Genomic DNA, 22,055 nt, shown 5'->3' on the forward strand with positions numbered 1-22,055 from the left:
GTGTTTCTTCGGTCCGGATCTTGTTTCCGCTTTTCCACCGCCTCATGTACAGTGATATGCAAATGTTCGGGCAGCCCTGGTCAAAGTTTCTGTTTCTGTGAATAGTTCAGTGAGTAGAAGCCGAACTCATCTCCAAATCATAAAGTTAAAGATGAAACAGTCTTTTTCTCCATTTTAAGCAAGATTAGTGTATTATTTTCGTTTTGTACAATTTTAGAGTGAAAGAGAAAAAAAGGAGCACCAAGCAAAAGCTTGGGCACCCCAAGAGATTTGAGGTCTCAGATAACCTTCACCAGTGTCTCAGACCTTTATGAGCTTGTGAGGGCTCTGGCGTGTTTACTGTCGTCGTTAGGAAAGTCCAAGGGATGCAAATTTCAAAGCTTCATAAATACCCTGACTCCTCAAACCTTGACCCTAAAATCAGCAACCATGGGCCCCTCCTGGCAGCTGCTTAGAAAATAAATAAATGATGCCCCAAAACAAGAGAAGGCTATAAGAAGATAGCAAAGAGTTTTCAGATAGCCGTTTCCTCAGTACGTAATGTAATTAATAAATGTTAGTTAACAGGAACGGTGGAGGTCAAGTTGAGGTCTGGAAGACCAAGAAAACTTTCGGAGAGAACCGCTGGTAGGATTGCTAGAAAGGCAAAACAAAACCCCCGTTTGACTGCAAGAGACCTTCAGGAAGATTTAGCAGACCCTGGAGTGGTGGTTCACTGTTCTACTGTGCAGCGATACCTGCACAAATATGACCTTCATGGAAGAGTCATCAGAAGAAAACCTTTCCTGCGTCCTCACCACAAAATTCAGCGTCAGACGTTTCAAAAGGAACATCTAAACAAGCCTGATGCATTTTGGAATCAAGTCCAACGGACTGATGAATTTAAAATAGAACATTTCTTAAGTGTTCTATATGCATAGAAAGGTAAAATATATACTATATACTAAAACAAACGTTTGACTAACTGACGCTAAATAAACCGATATGCCTGTTCCGATTTCAAACCCGTTTTAAAAACGGACTCAGGAACGGAACTCCCTCATAACCCAGGAACTGCCTGTACTTTAAAATCCTCTCTAGATTACTTTTCATACCTAATACAATGTAAATAGTTGGTATACTGCATTGCTTAGGGAATAATGAGAAGAAAAATAGTCTGTACATGCTCAAACAACGAGTGCTGGCGAGAGAACTTCTGGGTTTTCTCGATTCACGGTTGGTTGAATCCGCGCATGCGGAATCCGCGGATAAGAAGGTCCGAGTGTACACTTTGTTGAAGGCTTAGACAAGATTCTAAATGGGAAATAAATTCAAATATCGAAGATGCAAAGACAACTGGGAGATCCTGTGCAGGATTGCCGAAAGGGTAAATACAGGCTGAGTTGGTAGTAAGGACGACAAATGCAATGCCAACATTCATTTGGAGAGAACCAGAGTACAAGAGTGAGGCTGTAATGTTGAGTGTGTATGATGCATTGGTCAGACCGCGCCTGGAACAAGATGAACAGTCTGTGTCCCTTATTTAAGAACTGATGCCCTGGCATTGGAAAGGGTCCAGAGGACGGTGACGAGAATGATCCCGGAACGAAAGCTTTAATGTATGAGGATCGTTTTATGACTCTGCCCCTGTACTCGTTGGAGATTAGAAAAAGGAGTCAGGGTTTTCTTTGAAAACTATCAAATACTGAAAGGCCCAGGTAGACTGGACATGGAAAGGATGATTCCAATTGTGGGTGAGTTTAGAGTCAACAGAGCACAACCTCAGAATATTAGGACGCCCTTTAGGACAGGGATGAGGAGGAAGTTGAGTCACCAGAAGGCTATCGATATGTGGATTTCATTGCGGGGATATCTGTGGAGTCAACTCAGTTGGTAATATTTTAGAAACTTATAAATCCTACAGCATAATACAGGCCCTACAGCATAATACAGGCCCATCACACCACACACCTGAGCCGAACATGTGTATAATTTAGAAATTACCTGTGGCTATATATAGCCTTCTATTTTTCTAAGCTTCATGTACCTGTCCAGGAGGCTGTTAAAATACCCTTTTATATCCACCCCCACCATCGTCGCCGGCAACCCATTCCACGTACTCACCACTCTCTGCAAAAAAAAAAAAAAACCTGAACCTGACATCTCCTCTGTACCTACTCCCAAGCACCTGGAAACTGTGCCCTCTCGTGCTAGCCATTTCAGCCCTGGAAAAGAGCCTCTGACTATCCACATGATCAATGCCTCTCATCCTCTTATACACCTCTATCAGGTCACCTGTCATGCTCCATCGTTCCAAGGAGAAAATGCCGAGTTCACTCAACCTATTCTTATAAGGCATACACTCCCATTCAGGCAACATCCTTGTAGATCTCCTCTGCACACTTTCTATAATTTCAGCATCCTTCGTGTAGTGAGGTGACCAGAACTGCGTACAGTACTCCAAGTGGGATCAGACCAGGGTCTTATAAAGCTGTAACATTACCTCTCGAATCCTATTCTTAAGCGGAGATAGACAAGTATTTGATTATGGGGCGTGTCAGAGGTGACGGCGAGAAGGCAGGAGAATGGCATTGAGAGAAAATATATCAGCCATGATGGAACGGACGGAATGGCTGAATTCTGCATCTATATCGTCTGGTATTATGGCCAAATGATTAACAAACGTTAATAGAAAAACGTTGATTTTCATGATTCCCAGCCAAGCACTCTATGTGACAAAAGGTGAAGGCTCGGAATTCTAATAAGTGATAACTTCAATATTTCATCCCCCAGATAAACCTGCCTCGACTAGGATTGGATTCGAACCCACGCGTGCAAAACAGAACGGATTAGCAGTTCATCGCCTTAACTTTGCGGTCAGCTCTTCAACCATTTGTGTTTTATTGCTATGAGTTTCTTTCCGATCACTCGCAACCCCTGCTTATGATTCACACGTTTGTTTTCATATTCCAGTTCTAATTTCCTTGGCTGCCATGGTCACCAGAATTCCTGGGCATGGATAAGGAAGGCCTCGAGCGATATGCCCCAAACGCAGGAGAATGGAACTATCTTTTATAGGCACCTCGGACACTCTGATCGTGCTGAGTTAAAAGTATCGATTCCGCGCAGTTTAAACCCGAGAACTGTTCGCTGCTATCCCAATAATAAGCCCTGGATCACTAGTCACATCAAAGGCCTCCTAAACCAGAAGAAGAGGGCCTTTAAAGATGGTGATCGGTTGGAGCTTAAAAGAGTTCAGAAGGAACTCTGAGTACAGATCAGGGGGGCAAAGGAGCAGGATAGGAGGAAGCTAGAACAAAAGCTGCAGAACAAAAGCATGAAGGAGGTGTGGGATGGGATGAAGATCATCACCGCATACGGTGCAAAGCGCGGGGCAAACATAAGTGGAGATGTGGAGAAAGCAAACCAGCTGAATAACTTCTTCAATAGGTTCGACAGCACAATCTCATCCTCATCGCAGAACTCCACACCAGGCTTGTCTTTCAACTCGTCCTTCCTCTTACTTCCCTCACAGGAAAGTAGCCACTCACAGGAGACCTTGCCCACGCCCGGGATTACGGCTGCACAGGTGGAAGGTCAACTGAGGAAGATCTGTACCAGCAAGGCGGCTGGACCGGATGGAGTATCCCCACGTTTACTGAGGGCCTGTGCGACTGAGCTGGGAGAACCACTACAGCGCATCTTCAACATGAGCCTGGAGCAGAGAAGAGTACCCAGACAGTGGAAAACATCCTGTATTGTCCCGGTACCGAAGAAACCACAACCAAAGGAGTTGAATGACTACAGACCTGATGCCTTGACGTCGCACGTGATGAAGACCATGGAGCGGCTGATAATACAGAATCTGAGGCCACAAACCAGGCACGCCCGGGATACTCTTCAGTTTGCATTTCCGGAGAAAGTGGGAGTGGAGGATGCTATCACGTATTTGCTGCACAAATCCCTCTCTCACCTGGATGGGGTCAGTGGTGCTGTGAGGATTACATTCCTGGACTTCTCTAGTGCCTTTAACACCATCCAGCCCAAGATCTTAAGGCACAAGCTAACGGAGATGGGAGTAGACTCTCACATGGTGGATTGGATAGTGGACTACTTGACAGATAGACCTCAGTATGTGCGGTTGGGAGACTGTAGGTCTGACACGGTTGTCAGCAGCACAGGAGCGCCGCAGTGGACCGTGCTCTCTCCGGTCCTGTTCACCCTGTACACATCAGACTTCCAATATAACTCGGAGTCCTGCCATGTGCAGAAGTTCGCTGATGACACGGCCAGAGTGGGGTGTGTCAGGAATGGACAGGAGGAGGAGTATAGGAAACTGATACAGGACTTTGTGATATGGTGCAATTCAAACTACCTGCGTCTCAATATCACCAAGACCAAGGAGATGGTCGTGGGCTTTAGGAGATCTAGGCCTCATATGGAGCCAGTGATCATTAATGGAGAATGTGTGGAGCAGGTTAAGACCTACAAGTATCTGGGAGTACAGTTAGACGAGAAGCTAGACTGGACTGCCAACACAGATGCCTTGTGCAGGAAGGCACAGAGTCGACTGTACTTCCTTAGAAGGTTGGCGTCATTCAATGTTTGTAGTGAGATGCTGAAGATGTTCTATAGGTCAGTTGTGGAGAGCGCCCTCTTCTTTGTGGTGGCGTGTTGGGGAGGCAGCATTAAGAAGAGGGACGCCTCACGTCTTAATAAGCTGGTAAGGAAGGCGGGCTCTGTCGTGGGCACAGAACTGGAGAGTATGACATCGGTAGCAGAGCGAAGGGCGCTGAGTAGGCTAAGGTCAATCATGGAAAACCCTGAACATCCTCTGCATAGCACCATCCAGAGACAGAGAAGCAGCTTCAGCGGCAGGTTACTATCGATGCAATGCTCCTCAGACCGGATGAAGAGATCAATACTCCCCAATGCCATTCGGCTTTACAATTCAACCGCCAGCGGTAAGATATGTTAAAATGCCGGGGTTAGAACTGAGCTTAAGTTACCATTCAATGCATTTTAGTAAACTATTTAAGAACTTTTTAAAAGCTATTTATTAATGCTTTTTGAGAGGGTGATTTTAGATGCATATCATATTTATATTGGGTTAAGGATTGTATGTAATTAGTTTTGCTACAATAAGTGTATGGGACATTGGAAAAAATGTTGAATTTCCCCATGGGGATGAATAAAGTATCTATCTATCTATCTATCTATCTATCTATCTATCTATCTATCTATCTATTTCACCCTGGATTACAAATATCTCTCTCCCATCATTTATTCCGTGTATTACTGAACTTTCCTACTTTACCATCTCAAGACTCTGAGCTTTGTTCCCTTAGGCTCGATAATCTGGGAATCATATTTACACATATATACACATAACACTGGTAACTTTCCTTTATTTCGTTAAGTTACTATATTATAAGTAGATGCTAATAAAGGCAGTGGTTTTAACATCAAAACCAGACTCCACTGTGAACTCTATTGCTGCTAGTTCGTTTCTAAAACGCTATAGTTCGTAACACAGTTTTATAAAACTAGTTAGACCACATCTGGAGTGTTTCATACAGTTCTGGTCGCCCCCATTCTCGGAAGGATGTCGGGACTTTGGACAGGGCGCAGAAGAGGTTTACCGGGACACTGCCTGGATTAGAGGGCATGAGCTATAACGAGAGGCTGGACAAATTTGTGTTGTTTTCTCCAGAGCGGCGCAGGCTGGGGTGAGACTGGATGGACGTTTATAAGATTACGAGAGGAATAGATAGAGTGGACAGGCGATATATTTTTCCTGGGATTTGAAATGTCTAATACATTTAAGGTGAGAGGAGATGTGAGCGGCGTTTGCTTCTTTCCACAGACTAGTGGGTAAATGGACATCTGTCTGGGGGTGAGAGACCAAAGCGGCCATGTGATCCCGTTTCCTGTTCACGTTTTCCGCAGATCTGCAGCATCTGCGGGACACTGCTCTACGTGTACGTGTAGCTTCATCTTTCCCCGTTCAGACAAGTCAGTGAGATCCGGATCGGTCACTTCCTCTCGTTGTCGGTGGACAATATGTTTTTTTTTCGGCAATATTTTCAGCATGTTTCATTCCACTGTTTTCACCTGCTGAAGTGCTGCCGATGTTTCTGGGTGTCTGATCCACTTATGTGAGAATTTAGCTTTTTATAATTATCTGAGCTTCTCATAAATGTGTACAATTCAGTTAAGCTTCACTCCACTACTTCCAAAGCAACAACCCAGTCAGTCAAACAGTCGGCACAATTAAAATAGTTTATTACATCTTTTTTTTTCATTTTGTACTATTTATATGATTTAACAATGTGATATTTATATTCTTATATTAAATCACAATTGTTAAAATTTATGGTTAAAAAATAGGTTCCACTGCTGAACGAATTTCATGTCATATGCCTGTGCTATTAAACTTGATTCTGGTATTGATATGGGAGACCCACCACCGGTCACCTAATCCCAGTTACCGCAGATCGTAATGTGAGATTGAAGCCTTTTCTATTTTATTTGCATTCCTCAGAAATGACAAAGTTCAGTTTCCTTCTGTGGTTCCAGAGCCGAAGCTCAGTCTAATATTTCCACACAATTAAAATGGGGAATTTGTTTATTATCATCATGTACTGAGCTACAGTGAAAATCTTGCCTGACGTACTATCCACACAGATCGATACATTACAACAGTACATTGAGCTGATATACAACAAAATAATCACTGTAACAAAGCATTATGGCTGCAGAGAAAGTGCAGTGCAGATAGACATATGGTGCAGGGTCACGTCGAGTTACATTGTGAGGTCGAGTCCAATTTATCTTTCATTTGGCTTATAACTGCAAACAGGAAGCCGTCCTTCAGCCTGGTGTTACGCACTTTATGGCTTTTGTATCTCTCCGCCAATGTGGGAGCGGGTTTGCAGCAAGAACGTCCAGGTTGTGAGGATCTTTGTGTACATACCCTGCTTTTCCGAGGGAGGGGAAGTGTAGGAAGAGTCCATGAGGGGAGGCATGTTTCTCTGATGTTCTCTGTTCTCCATAGTTCTCTGCAGTTCCTTGCAGTCATGGGCAGAGCAGTAGACATACGAAGGCGTGAAGTATCGACAAGGAGCTCAGAGACCTCGGACTTCACCCTGTCTTGTGTAGCTGGATCCTGGACTTCCTGTCAGATCACCGGCAGGTGGTAAGAGTGGGATCCATCTCCTCTGTCTCTCTGACCCTCAGGACACATAACCCACAGGGTTGTCTCTTTGGCCCCCTCCTTTACTCTCTGTGCACCCATGACTTGTGTTGCCACCCACAGCTCCAATCTGCTAATGAAATTTGCTGACAACACTACATTGATTGGCCTAATCTCAAATAATAAATTTCAATCGATCAAATGCATCCTGACAAGGCTCGGCCCAGACAAACTTTTCACCCTTCTTCAGGAGATTGGTCAGAGGAAGAGCGATAGCAGCAAAGTTCTTACACAACTTACGGTAACATCCATCCATTCCCAGAAACCTTCTAAGAGCATTCTTAGCAGTCAGAATAGAAACTTGAGAAATTGCCTGGACTTTTGCCCGAACAGGAGCCAACTTGCGTTGACCAACAACATAGCCAAGACAGGTCACAGTGGCATGGCCAAATTCACTCTTAGATAACTGTAAGGTTGTCCTGAGAAAGCCTGTCAAACAGCTTCTCTACTGCAGAGATATGCTTTTCCCAAGTGTCACTCCCTGTGACTAAGTCATCAATATAGGCATCTGTGTGTTCAAACCCTCGAATTACAGAATCATTCATTCTCTAAATTAATTACAAATATAAAAAACAAATTAATTAATTGCTTAAGTATTCACTCCTTTTAATATGACACACCAAATCAGCACTGGTGCAGCCAGTTGGTTTTCGAAGTCAAATAATTAGTTAAATTGAGATCAGCTGTGTGCAGTTGAGGTGGTTCAATTAATTTTAGTAAAAATGCACCTGTCATTAGAAGGTTCATCTGCTGGTAAGTCAGTATCCTGGCAAAAGCTACACCATGAAGACAATAGAACACTCTGAGCAACTCAGTGAAAAGGTTATTGAAGAGCACAAGTCAGGAGATGGATACAAGAAAATTTTCAAGTCACTGAATATCCCTTGGAGTACAGTTAAGTCAATCATCAAGAAATGAAAAGAATATGGCAGAGCAGCAAATCTGCTTGGAGCAGGCTGAGTGATTATGCAAGAAGGGGACTAGTGAGGGAGGCCACCAAGAGACCTATGACAACTCTGTAGAAGCTACAAGCTTTGGTGGTTGAGATGGGAGAGACTGAGCATATAACAACTGTTGCCCAGGTACTTCACCAGTTGCAGCTTTATGGGAAAATGGCAAAGAGAAAACCACTGTTAGGGGGAAAAAAATAGAAATTTCAACTGGAGGTTGCTAGAAGGCATGCAGGAGACTCAGATGTCAGTTGGAAGAAGGTTCTGTGGTCTGATAAAACCAAAATTGAGCTTTTTGGCCATCAAACTAAATGCTCCTGTATGTTTGGCAAAAGCCAAACACAGTACATCATCAAAAACACACCATCCCAACTGTGAAGCATGGTGGTGGCTGCATCAAGCTGTGGGGATGCTTCACTGCACCAGAATCCCATAATCAGTGCAAAATCTAACTCTACCATCAGGTTTGGGCACAATAAAGCAGGGTGAGCTCCAAACTGATGCTGCAGGACTAATAATACCATTTTCAGCATCTATTCCATTCCTTGCTCAGCCAATTTACACTTTTCGACGTTCATGCAATATGGGTGTTGTTTAATCGGTTTGGCTTGACCAATATCTACATCATGTACTGCAACCGTGGTTTGCTTGGGAACATCGGAAAATAAATCTTTAAACTTCAGAATTAATTCCTTCAGCTGTTGTTGTTGCTTTGGCTGCAGATGAGCCAACTTGTTAACAATGTTTTCTGGAACAACCGAATTCATTAGCCTAACTGGGACCACATCTGGTTTGTGAAAATTCTCAGACGAGTCAATTATTTCATTCTCAGGGTTGCCAGATTCATATGTTTTGACAACAACACTCACAGATGGTGCCTGCTTGTCAAAATAAGGCTTTATTATATTTATGTGTACCACCTGTGTTAGTTTACGTTGGTCGGGTGTTTTAATAACATTATTCAAATCATTAATTTGAGAGACTATTTCATGCGGTCTATTGAACTTCGCCTGAAGTGGATTCATCAATATTGGAGATAAGGCAAGCACCTTATCTCGCACCTGGTATTTTCTTTCTCAAGCCCACTTATCAAACCAACACTTCATTTTGTTTTGAGAAATCTTTAAGTTTTGTCTCACTAGACAAGTCTGTAGACTTGGTGTAGTTTATTCTTGAACTTCTAAACAAAGTCTAACAAGTTAACAAGTACATCCCCATCAATCCACTGATCCTTTAACAAGGTCAAAGGTCCCCTCACTCTATGACCAAATACAAGTTCAAATTGACTAAAGACCAGTGATTCCTGTACCGACTCTCTTACTCCAAACAAAAGCAAATTTATTCCTTCATCCCAGTCTTTTCCATTTTCAACACAGTATGTCTGAGTCATTGTTTTGAGAGCAGAATGATATCTTCCTAAAGCCCCTTGTGATTCCGGATGGTACACAGACGATGTAATTTGTTTCGCTCCCAGTTCATAAACTACCTGCTGGAATAATCCAGATGTAACATTACTTCCTTGACCAGACTGGATTTCTTTAGGCAAACCAGATAAAGAACTTGGTAAGAGCCTTCGCCACAGTTTTAGCTTTAATATTTCTGAGAGGTATTGCCTCTAGGAATCTGGATGCAGTACACATAATAGTTAGCAGATACTGATGGCCAGCTTTAGTCTTTGGCAATGGGCCAGCACAATCCACTATAAATGTTAAAAAGGGTTCACCGAATGCAGGTATAGGCCTGAGTGGGGCTACTGGCGTGACCTGATTCGGTTTACCCACAACTTGACAAGTGTGACAGGTTCCACAAAAGGTCACAACATCTTTCCTCAAATTAGGCCAGTAGAATTATTTCATAATCCTGTTTACAGTTTTATTCACTCCAAAATGTCGACCTAATGGCATACTGTGGGCCAAAGTTAAAATTTCAGCCATATAACTTTAGGAACTACAACTTGGTGAAAAATTTCCCATTTCTCACTCGCTGGTATAGCAGGTGACCTCCACTTCCTCATTATCACTCCATCCTTGAGATAATACCCTACTGGCACTTTCTTAATCTCATCATTTCAGAGAGTTGTTTCCTTTAAATCTTCAATGTCAGCATCTTGGTTCTGTTCTGCTATAAACTCCTTCCTACACAGGGATAAATCTTTCTCATCAGACTTATGACCTGAATCCTGTTGAAACAATGAAGGCAGAAAAGTCCCTGACAAGTCATCATAACCTGAATCCCAATTTTGGCTATCAGGGGTATCAGAGTCATGCTGCACAGAACCGTCTGCGTCGGCAGACTTTTTAGCCATACTTCGAGTTACTGCGCAGGAAGGATAAATGTTAAAATCCATCTGTGTGTCGTCCGTGGTTGGCTTAGTTGTCAACAGCACTGTAAGAACAACTTCATCATCTGCCAGGTCATTCCCTAACAGCAAACTAACATCTTCCAATGGTAAACTGGAGTATAATCCAATTTTAACAGGTCCCAAAACCAACCCTGACAGTAAAGTTACCTTGTACAACGGCACAGAAACCATGCCATCCCCAATGCCTTTAATAAGATTTACCTCACCAGTGTTAGTCTCATCACCAAACTTTAGAACGCTGTCTGATATAAGTGACTGAGTAACCCCAGTAACTCGAAGAATTTTCACTGGTACCGGGGTTGACCCTTCCTTTACTAATACAAACCCATCTGACATAAAATGATCGAATCCCTTCTTAACTCGGTCAGAACTCTCAGTCCATAACTGAGCCTCAACAGAATGTTCAGAACCCTGTGGGTTTACTGGTGCTTCAACATGCTGAACACAGGCATTCGGGACTGCCTCCTTTTCCTTTTTCCTTATCTGAGCCTCAAACAGTATGTTCAGAACCCTGTGGGTTTACTGGTGCTTCAACAGACTGATCACAGGCATTCGGGACTGCCTCCTTTTCCTGTTTCTTATTCAGGACAGAACAATTAGCCATCATATGACCAGCTTTCTTACAATAGTAACAAGTATGACCAGAAAATTTCTCCTTCAACTGCTTCCCTTCATCCTTACTCTTGTCACTAGTCCCAGCTGTAATTTCTGGTTTACCCTGGTGATCCCTGGCACTCTTTTGGAAGCTCTTATTCTGGGTAAACTTAACCTTGTGAGTTAAAGCAAACTCATCTGCTAATCTAGCAGACTCCTGCAAAGTGGCAGCATCCTTTTCATCTAAATACGTCTTTATGTCATCAGGAGCACACCTTTTGAATTCTTCAATTAAAACTAACTCTTCCAAGCTATTAAAATCATCATATTTATCATCATCATATATGTGCACCAGCGATCAAAACACACAGATCTCTCATAAGCAAATTACATATGTCCGGTTCACAGATTTCCTCAAACTTCTGAACTTTTGCCTGTATGATTCTGGGACCAACTCATAAGCTTTGAGCACAGCCTGTTTCACTAGGACATAATCATCTGCTTAATCAACTGACAAAACAGAATAGGCTTGCTAAGCCTCCCCCTTAATTACACTTTGTAAGAGAATAGGCCAACCCTCTTTTGGCCACTTTAAATTCTTAGCAACCTTCTCAAAATGCTGGAAATATTTATCAACCACTGTCTCATCAAATGGAGGTACCAATTTAATTTCCTGACTGGCCTCAAACTTGTCACCAGAGTCTAACGCTAGACCCCTTTGCTGCAACCACTCTTATCTTTTCCAGCTCGAACAGCCTCTGTTTTTCTGCCTCCTCTCTGATTTTCTGCCTCTATGGCCTCAAACTGCCTCTGCCTTTCCGCAGCCTCCATCTTTAATTTTTCTCACTCATACTGGAGCTCAAGCTCACTAGGTTTACTTTCAGGAAACACTTCCAACTCCTCCACTTTAAACACACCCTCAGATATATAATGTTCAGCTGTTATCCTCTGCAACTGTGCCCTCCTCATTGCCAATTTCAACATAGAAAGTTTTAACCTTCTAGCAAGACTCAACAACTCAATCCATCTGGAATTCTCTAATGCCTCAGAGGTTGCCGCTTCCAAACAATAATCAGCATCTGCTGCTGATTTTCCACACACAAATCAATCAAAAGGGACTTCCCCAATGAAATCGATAATTAATGACTACGCCCCCATAGCTGTTCATATCCCGGATGCAGGCCCCAATTTTGTTATGAATCGTAAAACTTCAGAAACGAATCAGCACCAATAGACTACACCTGGAACAACACACACAAAATGCTGGTGGAACACAGCAGGCCAGGCAGCATCTATAAGGAGAAGCACTGTCGACGTTTCAGGCCGAGACCCTTCGTCAGGACTGCCTGAGACTGCCTGACGAAGGGTCTCGGCCTGAAACGTTGACAGGGTTTCTCCTTATAGATGCTGCCTGGCCTGCTGTGTTCCACCAGCATTTTGTGTGTGTTTGAATTTCCAGCATCTGCAGATTTCCTCATGGAGACTACACCTGGAGTCTGTTTTTGATGTTAAAACTATCTTTATTAGAATCTACTTGTAATATAGTAACTTAAGCAAGATAAACAAAAGTTAACAGTGTTATGTGTATATATGTGTGTAAATATAAATCCAAAACTATTGAGCTCGGGGGAAACAAGGTCTGGAGTCTTGAGATGGTAAATTATGAAAGTTCAGTTCAACCACAGAACAGGTGATGAGAGAGATATTTGTAATCCAGGGTAAATGTCAAGGGAAGGCAATTATGTCGAATTCCACAGGTTCCATGGTGGTAAAACAAGAGAACAGTCACTTAGATTTTATCTGTCATCCTTCCAAATCCACATACTAATTATCACCCAAAGTGACTTGTCACAAGGCGTATCGTCTTCAAATGAATTACCACACCACACCCAGGCAAGGGTTAACACATCAGTGGTCTTCATAGGATACCCCAAATCAGATCCACTCCTATCGATTAAACGAGGTGACAACGACACATTCGATGTACGCTGAATCGATAATTAACCCACACTTGTGGGCATAGGAAAATTCCAAACAGTGACCCTTGGCACCTATTTCCCTTGTTTCGATCCTTCCATTTTTCCTCATTCATCTCCGTCTGACTCTGACTGTCTGTGTCCTCAGTCAAAACTAAACAAGCTGGGAGTGATGTAATCAAGCTACAAGTCAGACTGATTCACCTTCTTAATCTCTCTCTCTTAAAATGACAGTCCACAGCAAACAAAACCTAGGGATTCATAACAGCTGACTGGTGTGCCAGTAGTTGGGATGACTGAGTGAATCCTTTCCCGCATTCTCAGCAGGTAAATGGCTCCTCTCCAGTGTGCACTCGCTGATGTCTCTGTAGTGTGGAAGAGCGAGTGAATCTCTTCCCACATTCTGAGCAGATGAATGGCCTCTCTCCAGTGTGAACTCGCTGGTGTTCCAGAAGGTGGGATGACAGAGTGAACCGTTTCCCACATTCTGTGCAATTGAACGGCTTCTCACCGGTGTGAACACGCTCATCTCTCAGTAGGGTGGAAGATTGAGTGAATCTCTTCCCACATTCTGAGCAGGTGAACAGCTTCTTCCCAGTGTGAATTTGTTGATGACTCTGTAGTGTGAAAGAGCGAGTGAATCTCTTCCCACATTCTGAGCAGGTGAACGGCCTCTCTCCAGTGTGAACTCGCTGATGACTCTGTAGGTGGGATGACTGAGTAAATCTCTTCCCACATTCTGAACAGGTGAATGGCTTCTCCCCATTGTGAACTCGCTGATGTCTCTGTAGGTGGAATGACTGAGTAAATCTCTTCCCACATTCTGAACAGATGAATGGCTTCTCCCCAGTGGGAACTCGCTGGTGTCTCTGTAGGGTGGATGGATCAGTGAATCTCTTCCCACATTCTGAACAGGTAAATGGCTTCTCCCCAGTGTGAACTCGCTGATGACTCAGTAGTTGGCATGACTCAGTGAATCTCTTCCCACATTCTGAGCAGATGAACGGCTTCTCCCCAGTGTGAGCTCGCTGATGTCTCTGTAGGTGGGATAACCGAGTGAATCTCTCCCCACAGACTGAGCAGGTGAACGGCCTCTCCCCAGTGTGAACTCGCTGATGACTCTGTAGTTGGGATGACTGAGTAAATCTCTTCCCACATTCTGAACAGGTGAACGGCTTCTCCCCAGTGTGAAGTCGCTGATGACTCTGTAGTTGGGATGACTCAGTGAATCCCTTCCCACAGACTGAGCAGGTGAATGGCTTCTCCCCAGTGTGAACTCGCTGATGACTCTGTAGTTGGGATGACTGAGTGAATCCCTTCCCACATTCTGAGCAGATGAACGGCTTCTCCCCAGTGTGAACTCGCTGATGTCTCTGTAGGTGGGATAACCGAGTGAATCCTTTCCCACAGTCTGAGCAGATGAATGGCCTCTCCCCAGTGTGAACTCGCTGGTGAGCCATTAGGTCAGATGACTGAGTGAATCCTTTCCCAGAAATTCAGCAGATGACCAGCCTCTGCCTGGTGTGGTGTGATCTGACTGGTGTGTCCACAGGTGGGAAGACCGACTGAACCCCTTCTCACACACAGAACAGATGAATGGCCTTGCCCAGTGTGAACTTGCTGATGTACCTTCAATCGTGATAACCGAGTGAATCCATTCCCACTGTCTGAGCAGGTGAACAGCCTTTCTCCTGTGTAAAATTACAGGCTTGCTATTTGGTCAAATGACCAATTGAATCCCTCTCCACAGTCTGAGCAGGAAGAATGGTCGATTGAATCTCTTGCTCCACTTCTTAAATATCTAGACAGAGACAACAAAACTGGCGTGTCGTGTTTGAGATTCCTGGAGACAAATTCCTTCTCGTTTTTAACCTGTAAAAGATTTACAAAATCTATCAATGGGTGTAGGACAACATTTCAAATGAGATCACTTGAGTTGCCAAGGTTTGATTTGGTATCACACTGTTACAGTGAGGTTAAACCCAAGTTGGACAGAGAAATCATCTCCTGACTGGGCAGAGTGCTGGTATCTGGAATGACCATCAATTCTCTGATGCTCTTCCTGTCTCTATAAGAATGGGGCATTTCTGCCATCTCCAATCTGTGCCTTAGCTCAGTTTGACTCTCTCCATTGGTATTATTCCCTGTTCCTGCTGAGCTGCATGGGTGCCTGACCCCACAGTAACTGAAACAGTCTCACGCAAATTGTCTTTGTGGATGTGCATCTGGGATTTTCTTTTATGTATTATTAACTGAAAGTGCTACAGTTTTAACACCATATAAAAAAATTCCTGCTGAAATGAATGGTTGGTCCGCACAGCTGTTAAAAGGGGTTAGAGTGAATTTTTGTAATATTTCAGGTTCTTGTAGAAAAGTACAACACAGAAACAGGTCCTTTGGGTCATCTAGTCTTGTGCTGAACTATTTAAACTGCCACTCCCACACCCCTACCATCCAGGTACCTACACGAGCCTCTTAAATGTTGAAATCGAGCTCGCATGTACCACTCGGGATGGCTGCTCATTCCACAGCCGGATAACCGTCTGTGTGAAGAAGTTTCCCCTCATGTTCCCCTTAAGATTTCACCTTTCACCCTTAACCCCTGGCCACTGGTTGAAGTCCCACCCACAGAGGCGGGCTCTGTCGTGGGCAAATTACTGGAGAGTTTAACATCGGTAGCTGAACGAAGGGCGCTGAGTAGTCTATGGTCAATTATGGAAAACCCTGAACATCCTCTACATAGCACCATCCAGAGACAGAGAAGCAGTTTCAGCGACAGGTTACTATCGATGCAATGCTCCTCAGACAGGATGAAGAGGTCAATACTCCCCAATGCCATTAGGCTTTACAATTCAACCGCCAGGACTTAAGAACTTTTTAAAAGCTATTATTAATGCTTTTTGAGATAGTGATTTAGATGCATATCATATTTTTACTGAGTTAAGTATTGTATGTAATTAGTTTTTGCTACAACAAGTGTATGGGACATTGGAAAAAAGGTTGAATTTCCCCATGGGGATGAATAAAGTATCTATCTATCTATCTCAGTGGAGAAAGCCAGCTTGCATTTACACTATCTATGCCGCTCTATCACAATCAAATCTCCCCTCAATCTGCTACATTCCAAGGAATAAAGTCCCGACCTGTTCAATCTTTCCTTATAACCCAAGTCCTCCAAACTTGGCAACATCATTGTGAATTTTCTCTGAAATCTCTGAATCTCTTTTAAATCTTTCCTGTAGGTAGGTGACCAAAGCATCACACAATACTCCAAATTAGGCCTCTTTTACAAGTCAACATAATATCCATCTATTGTCAGTATTTGGTTCATGAAAGCCAATGGGCTAAAATCTTTTTTTTCCATCACTATCTAACTGTGATACCACTTTCAGTGAATTAAGGACTTGTATTCCCAGGTCCCTTTCTTCTACAACACTCCTCCATGCCCGACCAGTCACTGTGAAAGACCTCCCTTGGTAGGTCATACCAAAGTGCAACAACTCACACTGGACTGCATTAAATTCCATTTTCCATTTCTCAAACCATTTTCCCAGTGGGTCCAGATCACACTGCAAGCCATGATAGTCTTCCTCACTGTCCACTACACCACCAGTCTTGGTGGTCATGAATCTGCTAATCCAGTTAACCACACTATCATCCAGATTACTGATATAGATGACAAACAACAACAGAACCAGCACTGATCCCTGTGGCACACCACTAGACACAGGTTCCAGTCAGAGAGGCAACCATCTGCCACCACACTCTGGCTTCTCCCAAAGACAGTGTCTCATCCAATTTACTATCTCATCTTGAATGCTGAGTGACTGAACCCTCTTGACCAACCTCCCATATGAGACTATGTCAAGTGCCTTGCTAAAGTCCATGTAGACAACATCCACTGGCTTGTCTTCATCCACTTCCCTGATAACTTCCTCGAGAGACTCTGTGAGACTGGTTAGACATGACCTACCATGCACAAAGTCATGCTGTCTATCCTTAATCAGTCCATATCTATCCAAATACTTATATATCCGGTTCCTGCACATACGTTCCAGTAACTTTCCCACTATTCACTACTAGTCACCACTCCGTGGGTTTGGAGATTTCCCTTGAATTTCATAGAATCATAGAAATCTATAGCACATTACAGACCCATTGGCCCACAGTGCTGTGCCGACTATGTAACTTACTCTTGAAACTGCCTGGAGTTTCCCTAGCGCATAGCCCTCTATTTTTCTGAGCTCCATGTAACTATCTAAGAGAGTGTTAAAAGTCCCTGTTGTATCTGCCTCGACAACAGTGCATTTGACACATCCAACACTCTCTGTGTAAAAAACCTACCCCTGACATCCCCTCGGCATATATTTCCAAGCACCTTACAACTCTGCCCCCTCCTGTTAGCCATGTTAACGCTGGGAAAAAATCCTCTGGCTATCCACACACTCAATGCCCCTCATCATCTTATACACCTAAAAAAGGCTCTGAACATAAACAAGGAAATTATACATTGCTTTGAGGATTTGTTAGAAGTAAACAAAATTATGAGGGTATAGATAGGGTAAATGCAAGCAGCTTTTTCCACGGAGGTTGGGTGGGACGACAACCAGAGTCATGGGTAAGTGGGGAAGGTGAAAATTTAACAGGAACATGTGGAAAAGCTCTTTGCTGAAATGGTCGTGAGAGTGTAGAATGAGATGTCAGCACTAGTGGTGAATATGAGCTCGATTTCACCATTAAGAGAAGTTTGACAGGTACCTGGATGGTAGGGGTATGGAGGGTGATGATCCTGGTGCAGGTAGTTGCATTAGAGAGCTTAAATGTTTTTGTGGCATTGACTAAATGGGCCAAATAGCCTGTTTCTCCACTGAACTTCTCCATGTTTCTGTGACAGAGAAGCTGGCCAAACTTGTTTGGAAGGGAAAAGGTAGGAGTGACAACGGAGCAGCAATGGCTGGAGTTTCTGGGAGCAATTCGAGAGCTGAGCGATCGCTACATCCCAAAGACGTGGAAGCATTGGAAAGGCAGCAGGGCACAACCGTGGGTTAAATGAGAATCCAAAACCAACATAAAATCAGAGGAGAGGGCAAACAAAAGAGCAAAAGACCATTCGGAAGCTTTTAGAATCCAACAGAAAACAACTAAAGGAAAGTCAGATGAGTTCGGGAGTGGAATTATGAAATGGTTGTCATTAATGAGTTTTGGTTGCACCCAACAGTTTTAGAGGAACGAGATATCCAGGGCCTCAATATCTCTTGAAAACCAAGATTCCCTGCAAGAGTTACCATTCAACTTTTATTTTGTCAGACACATACAAACTGTACAGCCTTAAAATTTCACTTCTGAAGAACTCCCACTTACCAAGTACTCCTTTGTTAAAAAACATCCTGTCCCAATTAACGCTTGTCAAATCCTTGCAAATATCATAAAAATTGGCCTTTCTCCAATTTAGAATCTCAAGAGAGGTCCAGGCCTCTGTTTTTCTGTATTTACTTGGAATCTCATGATCAGTAGATACAAAGTGTTCCCATACACTAATTTCTGTCACTAGCCCTAGATCACTTCCCAATAGCTTATTGCACACTTCTACATCGGGGATTTTACGTACTAATTAAGGTAGATTTGATAAGCTCTACCCCATCTAGTCCTTTTACAGCCTAGGAGTCCAGTCAATAAATGGAAAGTTAAAATCACTCACTTTATCAACCTTTGTTTCTTGGCATAGTCCGCAATCTCTCTACAGATTTGTTCCTTGAAATCCCTCAGACTGTTGGGCTAAGGACAAGTCCAAGTAATGGCTACAATATCATAACTTCATGCCCTGAGGTCTGAACAACATCTGTTTGGTGTCAAAAAAACAACCTTGCCCTCAATGTCACTGAAAGAAAGGAGCTGGCTGTGGACTACAGGAGAAATGGAGACAGGCTGACCCAGGATCTGGGGTTGAGAGGGTGAACAGCTTTAAGTTCCCTGGCATACACAACACCGAGGATCTCACCTGGTCTGTACATACTGGCTGTGTGGTGAAAAAGGTACAACAGCACCACTTTCACCGCAGGCGGTTCAGGAAGTTTGGGATGGGGCCCCAAATACTAACAACTTTCTACAGGGGCACAATTGAGAGCATCCTGACTGGCTGCATCACTGTCTGGTATGGGTGCTGTACTTCACTCAGTTGCAGGAAGATGTGAACTTCTCACTATTCAGGACATTGACAAAAACAGGTGTGTAAAAAGGATCATTGGGGACCAGAGTCACCCCAACCACAAACTGTTCCAGCTGCTACCATCTGGGAAACGGTACCACAGCCTGAAAGCCCGGATGAACAGGCCCAGGGACAGCTTCTTCCACCAGGCCCTCTGATAGATTAATTCATGCTGATGCAATTGTACTTTTATTTATCCTGACTGTCCTGTTGTACATACTATTTATTATAAACTATTATAAATTTCACATTGCACATTTAGACAGAGACGTAACAAAGATTTCTACAACTCATGTATATGAAGGATGTATGTAATAAAGTCAATTCAATTCAATTCACCCTCTCCACTATCTGTTCTGTCATTCTGGCTCCAATCCTCCCTGCAACTTTAGTTTAACCACCCACCCCACAGGGAAGCACTAGCAAGCCTTACCGCTAGGATATTAGTCCCCTTCTAGTTCTGTTCCCCTAACTAACAAATCCCCCATCTCCCCTTTGACTTTCCTCTGCCAGGTAATCCCCCCCAAGAGTTTGTAAAGTGTCCACCTGTTGTTGTATGAGATGGCAACAGGAGTACTCTGCGATGGTTATTTAACTTCATTCTCCTTCCTGACTCTCACCCAGTTTCCTGTGTCCTGCACCTTGGGTGTAACTCACCATGTCATATCTATCACCCCCTCCAACTCTCGAATGATGCAGAATTCATCCATTTCCAGCTCCAACTCCTTAAAGTGCAGCTGGATATACACCTTCTACGCGAGGGCGTCAGGGACACTGGAGGTCTCCCCGCCTTCCCACCAGTGTCCCCTCTAACTTGTAATGACCAGTGTGTGCAAAAATCTTGTGCTGTACAATTTTTACCCATTGAGAACAACATGTGCAAACTGAATTTTATATAGAGAGGTATTCATTTCAATAAGAACTTTAATCTCCTCTGGGTTTGATCGAGTTCATCTGCACTCTCACACAACCTATGTAACAGGTCTGTAGTGGTTAATGACGGATCTACTTGCCACAGCTTTTGCAAACCACCTACTGTGATTTTCTTGCTAAATGATGCTTTAAAAATTCAGATTTCCAAATATCAACTCACTTCTTCCAATTCGAAAATTCCCCACCAACTCTTGCATCACCACAATACACAGAGGTAAAAGTACTATACTTAAATATTCACCCTGAACCCTCCCCCAGGTGACTGATAGTGGTGAATGCAATGCCAATGAATACGAAGGGAAGGGCAGTAGTCTGTCTCACCGGAGCCTGGCACATTTGGGATGTGAAAGCTACTTGTTGCCCAGGGCAAAGGTGTTTGATATCATTACGTACCCAGAGAGAATGGGACAAAACATGTTCTCCCCGGTAGAAAAGTCCAGACCAAGAGGAGGTAGAACAAGCAACGCACACAAAATGCTGGAGGAACTCAGCAGGCCGGGCAGCATCTATGGAAAAGAGTACTAATGCTGAATTCCTCCAGCAATTTGTGTAGCTTGGATTTCCAGCATCTGCAGATTTCCTCTTTGTGATTAGAGGTAGAACAAAGATGATTTTCTCAACTGGTGATGTAAAAGATTTTAGAGCCATAGAATAGAACACTACAGCACAGTACAGGCCCTTCAGCCCTCCATGTTGTGCCGACCCATATAAACCTTAAAAAAATGTACTAAACCCACACTACCCCGTAACGCTCCATTTTTCTTTCATCCATGTGCCTGTCCAGGAGGCTGTTAAATACCCCTAATGTTTTAGCCTCCACCACCACCCCTGGCAAGTCATTCCAGGCACTCACAACCTTCTGTGTAAAAAAAACTTACCCCTGATGTCTCCCCTAAACTTCCCTCCCTTAATTTTATACATATGCCCACTGGTGTTTGCTATTGGTGCCCTGGGAAACAGGTACTGACTAACCACCCTGTCTATGCCTCTCATAATCTTTTAGACCTCGATCAAGTTCTAGACCTTCCATATTATTTCACGTTTCATAAAGATTGAAACAGAATAGTCTGAAACACACCGTTCAAAAGTGTTGGCGTTCAATCCACGGTGCATTGACTCATAACATTTTTTGGGTGTATGTTTGACAGAAACACATGCAACAGATTTCCCATCAGAAGTGCAGGTAAATTCTGGACCTGATTTCAAATGAACCACTGAGCACTCTAAAAAAAAGCTGCTGCAGAGGCCGATTTCTCCCTTGTGCTTTTATTTTTAGTGTGAACTATGTTACATTGATGGTGATTAATGATCATTACTTTCAGGCGACAGCCCTCCAAACCTGTGACTAACCACAGTAAAACTTAGTGAACCTGCCATGGTTGGGTCTTGGGTGTCGGACTAGCAGATTTTCTGTATTATTAGATGTTCTCATATTAATACATCATACCTCACTTCCAAATCACTGTTTTTAGACATCACATTACAGAATGATGTGTTCCACATAACCTGCAAGTTTAAAAGGAGCTCAGAAAATAAGGTCAAAGTAAGTTTCAAAGGCATCTGGGAAACAGAAACGTGCAAGTTTAAAGGGAGCAGAGATACCTGACTGACCTGCATGAGGTGTTGAGCTACCTAAAATGCATTCTTGAATGTATAATGTAGATTTAAAGCAATAATTTGATTTAAATTATTTTATTAAATACACATTATCTTGGATCTCTTAATCGCAATTCACATTTAATGTAGGATTAACCTTTCTGCATTTGGATAACTACAATTTTTGTTCTTTTCTTTCGAAAAA

At 43.3% G+C, this 22,055-nt stretch overlaps 1 protein-coding gene across 1 annotated transcript in view; it reads right to left on the bottom strand.

Moving 5' to 3' along the window:
• Nucleotides 1-12,678: 12,678 nt before the first annotated feature.
• LOC140720792 (uncharacterized) overlaps nt 12,679-22,055 on the bottom strand; it is a 59,276-nt gene continuing 49,899 nt past the window's right edge. The window contains 1 exon segment of the mRNA XM_073035638.1: nt 12,679-14,600. Within this exon segment, the coding sequence (XP_072891739.1) occupies nt 13,368-14,600 (1,233 nt within the window). The 3' untranslated portion in view covers nt 12,679-13,367.

This window comes from Hemitrygon akajei, unplaced genomic scaffold (genome assembly GCF_048418815.1).
Source record: "Hemitrygon akajei unplaced genomic scaffold, sHemAka1.3 Scf000047, whole genome shotgun sequence".
NCBI lineage: Eukaryota > Metazoa > Chordata > Chondrichthyes > Myliobatiformes > Dasyatidae > Hemitrygon > Hemitrygon akajei.